Source organism: Carlito syrichta, unplaced genomic scaffold (assembly GCF_000164805.1).
Source record: "Carlito syrichta isolate Samal-C Ts95f unplaced genomic scaffold, Tarsius_syrichta-2.0.1 Scaffold311496, whole genome shotgun sequence".
NCBI lineage: Eukaryota > Metazoa > Chordata > Mammalia > Primates > Tarsiidae > Carlito > Carlito syrichta.
In genome coordinates, this window is record NW_007255592.1 from 96,856 (window position 1) to 106,702 (window position 9,847).

General features: G+C 49.5%; 1 protein-coding gene across 1 annotated transcript in view; it reads left to right on the plus strand.

The window, feature by feature from the left end:
* Positions 1 to 532: 532 nt before the first annotated feature.
* Positions 533 to 9,847, plus strand: part of NPTXR (neuronal pentraxin receptor) — a 59,525-nt gene continuing 50,210 nt past the window's right edge. Inside the window, exons 1-5 of the mRNA XM_021717909.1 lie at positions 533 to 642; positions 805 to 832; positions 1,776 to 1,970; positions 9,034 to 9,179; positions 9,559 to 9,712. Of these exons, the coding sequence (XP_021573584.1) occupies positions 533 to 642; positions 805 to 832; positions 1,776 to 1,970; positions 9,034 to 9,179; positions 9,559 to 9,712 (633 nt within the window). The remainder of the gene's footprint in view (positions 643 to 804; positions 833 to 1,775; positions 1,971 to 9,033; positions 9,180 to 9,558; positions 9,713 to 9,847) is intronic.

Here is a 9,847-nt window from a genome sequence, read left to right on the forward strand (position 1 = left end):
GTGCGGGATTACAGGCTGAGCCACCAAGCCCAGCACCTATAACTTTATAAAAATTGAATATTAATTTTTAAAACCTAAGAAAACCCCTAAATAATCTTTTCTGCACTCAAAAACCACCTTTCAGGGCATCAAAAAAAAAATCACATTAACATGTATATGTGTGTATGAGGTTGTGGTTATTAGAAACAATCTTATTACCTCTCGTTTCTTTCACACGGGGCCAAGAATAGGACAATTTATCTGCAGGGCCCTTGGCTAACCACTTGTCCCTCTTAAATTCACACAAGAAGGAGGCTTTGGTCACAACTCTTCACTACTCAGTAAACTGCAGCTCACACAAGACCTGGAGGAAGAGTGTCCCCAGTCCAAATTGGGCCAAGGTTTTCACTCAGTGGCCCCCAGGGGTATGTCCTATCTCTGTGTGAGAGTCACTAGAGCTCAGTCCCCATCCCAGAGTCTGAGTCTGGGAGGGGTGCCCTCTGTGGCTCAGTACATACAATTCCCTTCGGCAAGATCCTCATGGGCACCCCCTATGGGTGAAGGCCTGCGCTGGACAGCACGTCTCCAGAGGAGGGTGAGAGACCTCCTTGAAGCACCCCCAGCCAGCGGGGGGGTAAATTACACATTGGAGTCCTACACACGGTACTAGAAACACTCTCTGACAACCCTGGAGGAAAGGTGATGATCCTCGGTGGTGACAAAATCCAGGGACAGTCTCTCAGAGCCAGAGACTCATCGTGTTTAAACTAACTACATGATCGGGCTGACACATTCTCTCGTCCTCTGTTTCTGTTCTCTCCCCAGAACTCCCCGTTTCTGGAAAATCCCCCTGGTAATGTCTGAGAAGCCCAGATGTAACCCTGAGCCCAGGACCTGGACTGCTTAGCTGGGCCCAGCACTTTCTTTGGGCCTCTCTGCTGTTTGGAGTTAAAACTGAATGAATCCATTAGAAAGGCTTCTTTTTTTTTTTGAGTTGGAGTCTCACTTCGTCGCCCAGACTGGAGTTCAGTGGCCACTCCCGGCCACCGCAGCCTCGACCTGCTGGGCTCCAGCGACCCTTCCGCTTCAGCCTTCCAAGTAGCTGGAACGACAGGCGCGCGCTACCACGCCTGGCTAATTTTTTATTTATTGTAGAGATGAGGTCTCGCCAAGTTGCCCAGGCGGGTCTTGAACCCGCGGGCTCAGGCAATCCACTCACCTCAGCCTCCCAAAGGCGCGGGATTACAGGCTGAGCCACTGAGCTAGGCTAAGGCTTCTTTCTAATTTTACCTTTCTAAGTTTCTTTTTTTAGCCAGGATTTCACTCTGTCACTCAGACTGGAGTGCAGTAACACAATCATAGCTCACTGCAGCCTCTATCTCCTGGGCCCTGACGATCCTTCTGCCTCAGTCACTCAAGTAGCTGGTCCTACAGGCATGCACCACCACACCCGGCTATTTTTTTTTTCTTTTCTTGTGTATAGATGAGATGTCGCTACTTTGTCTATGCTGGTCTTGAACTCCTGGCCTCAAGCAATTTTCTCACCTCAGTCTCCCAAAGTGCTGGGAATACAGGCATAAGCCACCACACACAGCCCTCAAAGTTTCTTTCCTAAAACAGTTTCATAACTGCCGTGTCAAAGCAAGAACAAAAACATCAGAACTGATATCTCACTCATATTAGCAAGTTTTTGAGATTATCACTCACCCTAAGGGGCCCCTGCAAGACCTGGGAATGGGGATAGGAAGAAAAAGGAAAAACTTAGGGCCCCCTGGTGAGAGATCCTCCTTCCCCAGCCAGGACAGCAGGCTCCAGGTGACAAGGTCCCCTTTGTGAACAGGAACAGGACACAGAGGAGTTCTGGATATGGGGGACGGCAGGTTGTCCGCAGCACCTGTTGGCGGCCAGCCTTCTCCAGCCACATGCTGGCCCACTGCTCCAGGGCAGGGGCCACACTGCTTGGCAGGGCTGGCAGAACAGAACCCAAGAGAGTACCAGCCTCTCAACACCCATCTGTCAGGGTGCCCCAACCTTTACTTGAGGTGGAAAATAATCTGGAGAAACAAGCATTCCCCACAAACCACTGAAAAAGTCATTGAAAAGAAAAAAGAAAAGAAAACTGTTTCCCAGTAAAACAGGAAGAGCAGGATGAGGACAAGTTTGCGTGGAGCTGAGAGATGAAAGAGAACAGACCAGAACTCTGTGTTTCTTGTCATCTGCTTTGCATTCACTGGAAAGAGAGACATCAGGGCGAGGGCCCCCGGAGTCAGAAGCACTCCTGGATTTTGTCTGTGATGGCCCAGGCATCAGTTCTCCCACCCTGGCCTTGATGGTCCCCCATCAGTGCAGCCCCAGGTTGCAGACTGTTGGGCAAGAGAGAAGTGAACTCTCTTTAGAATCACTGCAGTTTGGAGCATCTTTGTACAGCAGTCCTAACTAACCAACAGACCTGGAAGGAATGCCTTTCTCCCCCTTATTCACTCCTCTGTGAGATGGCGCCTAAGCTCAGAGTTTTCAGACACAGCTCTTTCCACTGTTATTTACAACCTCCTGCCTCCCTGGATAGACATGCAGGAGGCTGGGCTGCAGCAGATTTGAGAAGCAGCCACCTCTCGGCACTCAGAACCTCACCAAGAACCCCAGGCTTTGCCTCTGCACCCAACTCACTGGGCCAGGCCTCTTCTCCTGTGGTGAGTTCTCACTCAGAGCCTCCCTGCTGCATGTGAAGAGGCCCACACATTCTTCCATAGCCTGCAAGACTTTGCACAAGGAGTCCCTGCCTCCCTGGCAGACCCCCATCTTCCTATTCACTAGGCTGCAGCCCCACTGGCTTCCTTGGGTCCCTCAGATATGCCCAGTGTGCCCCTGCCTCGCGGCCTTTGCACCTGCTGCTCCTTCTGCCCAGAAATCTCCCTCCCCTGATTGATGCAGCTGCCTTCTTTTCCTTATGAGGGTCTCGTCTCAGATGTGCCTCCTCAAATGTTCCCTGACCACCCTAGCGGAGCATCCCACACACACACACTCGGTTTCTGTCCACCACGCAGCCCTACTCAGTCTCTCCACAACACATACACGACCTGAAAATCATCTTGCCTTGTGTGTCCGTTGCCTGTCTGCTGTCCCCTAAGAACCTACCACTCTTGAGGGCAGGACTCTGCATGTCTTATTTTCTGCCATGTCCCCAGCATACAGAATAGTGCAAAGCACATGGGTGAAGCCCAGTAAATATTAGTCAGTTGGCTACTCAGTGTCAGACCCTATCCAGGAACCCGGGGAGCACAAGGGTCCCTGCCAGCAAGGTAACTCGTGCTTTACAGGGAAGTGACAAGTGACCAAGCAGAACACTTCCATGTTCTTAGAACTCTATAAACACCCAAATAGGGCAAAGAAAGGCTGGCTGGTTCTACCTCCAAGGACAGATACAGCTTCTTCACAAAGAGGTCCTAGAACTGAGTATTGAAACATGCATAGGTGACTGGACATGGTGGCTCACACCTATAAATCCCAGCACTTTGGGATGCCAAGGCTGGAGGATTGCTGGAGTCCAGGAGTTTGAGACCAGCCTAGGCAACATAATGAGACCCCATCTCTACCAAAAAAATTTTTTTAATTAGCCGGGCATGGTGATGCACACCTGTAACCCCAGCAACTCAGGAGGCTGAGGTGGAAGGATCACCTGAGGCCACGAGGTTGAGACCGCAATGAGCCATGACTGTGCCACTGCACTCTAGCCTGGGCGACAGAGTGAGATGCAGGCTCAAGAAAGAAAGAGGGAAGGGGAGAGAAGCGGAGGGGAGGGGAGGGAGATGCATAGGTGCTTCCCTGGTGAAGGATGAAGGTGCAAAGCTGTGGAAAACAGGGCTATTGGGGAAACAGCAGGTGATTCAGAGACCCAAGCGGGGAAGGGTGTGCAGGATGGGGCATGCATTATGTTGCCTGGGCTGGGAGTGGGACATGGGGAATAGTCTCTGCCAGGGGAAGAGCTCAGGCTTTTTCTAGTGACAGCGATGAGCCACAGAGAGGTTTTCTCACTGTTGATGTGTTGGCTCCTTCAAAGTAGAAGAATCTTAAACAGAGGAATGACTTGGTCAGAACTGATTTCCAAATGATCCCTCTGCCAAAATTGGCGTTTCCCGTGTCCCTTGCCCAGTCATGACCGTATTGGGGCATATTTCCAAACGATGCCTCTGCCCTATTTCTAAAAATAGCATGCCTGTCTTTGGAGGCACATCATTTCACAGCACGATGTTTCAGAAGGAATTACACGCATTTCAGTTCACTGGGACTCACACTGTGCCTGGGCTCCTGTCTGCAACTTTGGGGTCCATAGTTCATAGGTCAAATCACATGGAAGGTCTCACCAGATAGCAGAAGGCAATGAAGGATGTTCAATAGATGCAGAACTTAAGTTTTGTTCATCTCTGAATCTTCCTCATTTGGATAGAAACTCAGAACCCTCAATGGCAAAACAGAATACTAATAATATCTATCATGTAGGATCCTTCTGAGGATTAAATTAGCTAATATCTTATGTCAAGCTCTTAGAAGAGTCCTTGAAACAGTATGCTGTACAAAGTGTTAGCTGTTGCTTATTTTTGGCCAACACAGTTTCAGTTTCTAGAATTGATCCAATATACTTTTCAGTGGAAGAAAAACATATAAGTGTATACAGAGGGTAGCAAAAAAATGAAAGGAATTGTAATACTCAATATATTCTGATAACAAAAGATGAGTACATGTCACTTTTGACTTCTGTAGTTATAATAGGTGCTCAGAGTGGTTGCCATCAGCATCCAGACACTTCTGATAATGTAGATACATAGATAACATCACTTAAAATGTGTATGCATTTTTTGGCAACCCCAGTACACTGTGTGTGCGTGTTTGTGTTTGTGAGGGAGACAGAGAGAAGGAAAGAGAGATGTTCAGCTCTCTTGAGATATGAGCTCGCTTGGGACTTATACATACATATACTTCCACCAATGTAGATCTACTATGGGCCCAACAGAGTTCCAGGTGTTATGTCATTATCTGCACCATATGGCAGCAAGGCAGGAATAATTATCTCCATTTTACAGATGAAGAAGAACACACTAAAAGTTGCCAGACAGTGTTAAGGGCTGGGGGAATACTAACCACTGAGGCACCGAGAGGCTGCCACACACACACACTAAAAGTTGCACAACTTGGAGTCATCTCTCTGCACCTCAGTTCCTCCAGGGCAGGAAGCCCATCTTTCCCACTCTGCATTCCCAGAGTCTTCTGCAGGGAGAGAGAAAGATCGTTGTTTCCTGGGTCAAAACATTATGTGCTATATGGTCAAAATTACCTTGAAAACCTTGCCCATGCCATATTTATGCATGCAACAAATATTAATTGGGCACCCACTGTGAGCAGGGCCCTGGACTAGCACCAGAGATCAAGTGGGAACCAGATGAGCAAAGTCCCTGCCCCTGCGGGGTAGTGTCCAGTGAGGGAGTCAGGCATTAAACAAAATGGTTAACATTAAACGAATAATTAATATAATGCCAGACAGTGTTAAGGGCTGGGTGAAAACTAACCATCTAAGGGAGAGAGAGTGAAGGGTAGGAGTTGGGGAGGATCACCTGAGCCCAGGAGGTTGAAGTTGCAATGAGCCTTGATTGTGCCACTGCACTCCAGCCTGGGTGATAAAGGGATACTGATTTAAAAACAACAACAACAACAAAAAAACCTCCCCTCAGAAAAGTCGTGGATCCTCTTTCAAAGAGCTCACCTGATTAGGAGTCTTTACATAAGGTGGTCAGAGGAAATCTTTTTGAAGAGGTGATATTTGAACAGAGATGGACAGAACTGAGGAAGTAAACCGTATAACCACCTGGAGAAGATCGGTGTGTTCTGGACAGAGGAAGCAGCAAGTGCCAAGGGCCTGGGTGGGAACAACTTGGAGTTTGCAAAGCATGGTGCTGTGTCTCGAACCCGGACAGGAATATCTGTTCTCTACCCAGATCCTCTGGGGTCCCTTTTCTGTATCTCCCAACTCCAGCACCTGTGGTTCTCCTTCCAAAGGCCACTCCCAGAGTACTGAAGCCACTTTGCACACAGAGGCAGAAGGCAGCAGGTGCCTGGGAATGGGCATTCCCCCACCTACTACCCTTCCCCTGCAGCCTTTAACCAGTGCCTGATGGGCGAGGGCAAATATTTAGAGTAACTTACATTCGGCTTCCCTGCAGGCTAGGCCCTCACTGCAGGACTTTGCCTGAGATGACGCCTTGCTCTCTGCTTGGCTTCCTCCCCTTTCCTCTCCTGCCTTACCTTGGCATTCTTCCCTGAGAGCGTTTCCTGAAAAAGCCACTTGCATGTGTCTAAGACACACAGTAGGTCGAGTTGCAGCAGTGTATAGTGTCATGGTAAGCCCATCTGCAGAAAATCATGTTACATTTTCTAAGTGATGGAGACAATCGCATAGAGTTGACTCTACACTGAGTTGGATACTCAGATGATGCTACCCACCCCCACACCAGAATGATTGTCCAGATGATGCCACCCACCCATATCCCAGCCCTCCAGGACCTCAAACTGGGAACAGAATGAAGGCCTGTGGCCTGTGGCTCCAAGCTTCCCTGTCTTTTGGCATCAGGAAGGGGACAGTCCACTCTGGAAAGCGGACCTGGACAGTTCTGCAATGGGATAAGGGCTAAAATACTCTTTGCCAATGCAGACGTTGTTCAAAGCCTCAAGAGACCATCTGAGTGCTTCGATCATGCCGGGCTGACATTCTAAGACTAGGACAGAACTACTTCCCCTCCATCCCTGAGTGCCTTCCTGTCCCAAGTGCAGGAAAATCCTTTTTGATAAAGGCCTCACTGCCCACCCCTGCAGAGCCCAGGCTTCAGGACATTCATTCCTTCCTTTGTCCTGAAGACATTAATTAAGTACCCACACGTGCCTGGTGCTAGCGACACAGAGGTCCAGGGGTCCTAACCACACTCTAGCTAGTGGAGGTCACCCAGGAAGGATGCCAAGAATTCTGCAGATAACTTTGTGAAAGGAACATCTGGGCCTGGGAATCCCATCAGTTTTAAGCATGAGCTGTGTCCCAGTTAGGGACTCACTCATAGTAAACTATTATAATAATAGTTCTGAGTCTGCTTTCCAATGTAACCTTGTCACTCCTCCCCTCCAGGGATGGGGTCTATTTCCCCGTCGCTGAATCTGAGATGGTCTTAGATGTTCATTTTCCAGTGCTCTGTAACAAATTTAGTGGCTTAAAGGAACACCCGTTTGTCATTTCAGTTTCCGTGGATAAGAAGTCCAGGCACAGCTTAATGGAGTTCTCTGCTCAGGGTCTCCCAGGCTGCAGTTGAGGTATCAGCCAGGGCTGTGTTCCCATCTGAAAATCTGAGGTCCTCCCTCCCAGTTCACAGGTTGCTGACAGAGTTCAGATCCTTGCAATTGCAGGACTGAGATCCTCAGCACCTAGAAGCCACCTGCCATTCCTGCTGCAGGGCCTACTCCACAACATGGCAGTTTGCTTCATCAAGGTCAACAGGAGAGCAATTCTACTGCTTCAGATCTCTCCCCTTAAAGCCAGGCACAGTGGTTTATGCCTGTAATCCCAGCTCTTTGGAGGCTGAGGCGAGAAGATTGCTTGAGCCCGGGAGTTCAAGTGCTGTCTATGCAACATGGTGAGTCCTTGTCTCTACAAGGACTCAAAAAATCAGTTGGACATGGTGACACATGCCTATAGTACCAGCTACTTGGAAGGCTAAGGTGGAAGGATCACCTGAGCCCAGGAGGTTGAAGTTGCAGTAAGCCATGATTGTGCCACTGCACTCCAGCCTGGGTGACAAAGGGAGACTCCAATTAAAAAAAAAAAAAATCTCCCCTCAGAAAAGTCATGGATCTTCTTTCAAAGAGCTCACCTGATTAGGTCTGACCAGGATAAACTCCCTTTTGAGTAACTCAAAATCAATATGTCATTTTAAGCCACTAAGTTTGTGGTAATTTGTGAAACCAGCAACAGGAAATGAAGGCACATTTCTTGATGCTAGCATTAGTCACACTGTGTGGGGGTGCCTTCCTCATTCAAGTCAGAACTCCTCAGCCTGGGTTACCTTTGTTTCCGGATGGTTTAACACAAAGCCTGACCCTCAACATGAGCTCACAAATGCTACTGGATGAACTAACAAATGGACAAAAGTTTACCTGCTCCATCTAGCTGCCTGTCTCCCTCAGCCTGAACACAAACACACACACACACACACACACACACACACCCACACACACACACACAGACACACACTCGCCCGTGCATCCCATGCCACTCTATCCATTGCACTCCAAGGAGGGCATTTCTGTTCTTACACGGAAGTTCACCTTGGACTGGACAGCAAATAGCTGTTTCTCAGGAACATGATGATTGCAAGTGGGGGAGAAAGATTTCTCTCAAAGTAGTAAGTAACTGAACAGATCTGCAGGGTGGGATGAAAAGTTGAAATTTTGATGCAGTTGATTTAAAACTCAAGAATTGACACTGCAGCACAGAAATGTAAAAATCTTCCCTCCTAATGAACAAGTGATGGGCAAGTGATGTGAGTAGAAGACTCCCACATCTCCCATATCCCCTTTGCTCCCCACCCCATCTCAGCCCACACTCAATCACTGAAAGGATGGGGAAATCTGTATTGAATGACACTGAAAGATGTCCACCTTATATCACTGAGAGAGAGAAGCAGATTCCAGAACAGTGTGAATAGCATTATCCCACTTTGTTAAAAAATTAGATCTATATACCACGTGTATATTTGTGTATTTTTACAGGCGTAGAACAGAGGCCAGAAGAAGATTCCTGAAGATCCTTAAAATGGTTTTATGGAGATTATGGACAGTTGCTTTTTGGAAATTTTATCTGTGTATTTTTACACATTGTTGAATAAAAGAGCAAGACTATCGGCATAATGAAAAATAAAGTTTAAATAATTCCGAAACAAAAGAAACGGAGCGTTTTGCGCGGCAAGGCTACTTTGTGTCGACGCCGGGACAGCCCCAGACCCTCTGCCCCGCCCCAAATAGGAAGCTGGGGTCTGGTCTCCCCGGGAGCGATGGCGGCGCCATCAGAGGAGCAGCGGGCAGGAGCGCTACGGGGCAAGCGGGGAGGTCCTGGGGATCCGAGCACGCAGATCTGAACCCGGCGGCACTTTCTACCGAATGACCCGAGGGTGACCCGCTCCGGGCCCAACATAGGGTGCAGGGAGCCGATCTCGCCGCCCCGCGGCCTCTCCCTCCCTCCCGCACGGCCACAAGGGCCTCGCTGCGTTCTCCACGCGGCCACGGGAGTGAGGGCAGGTGCCACCCCCGAACCGGGCCGAAGCACAGACGCACACGGTCACCTAGGCCTTCCTGGGTCCCATTCCCCGCACCCCCACCCCTTCCTGCGGTGGCGTTTTTGTTTTAACTCTTGTGAACTGGTTACAAAACCACACTCCCACGAATACATAAATAATGGATGGGGAGGGCGACGTTTTAAAGAAATTCCCGCAAGGCCTGGCAAGGCAACAGCAACTGCATTTCTGCTGTATCATATTTAACTGTTTGCAGACTTCTGCCAGGAGGATGCGCGGTGGCTGCGAGGCTCCAGGGCTCCCTCGCCCTTTTGCGTCCGGGGCCCCGCCAGACTTGCACGGGGCTTCACCAAGAGGGGAGAAGGGGTCGGCGACAGGGGGCTGGGAGGATGAAAAAGAGGGTGCAAGGAGTAAGACTGCACTGCGTCGACCCGTCTTAGCACAAGCCGAGCACCCAGCCGTCTCCCCGGTTCTGCTCCCGCCATCAGGCGAGGCCCCTTTAAGAGCCAGTGCGCGCCCCCGCCCCGCGAGCGCCGACTTTCCCT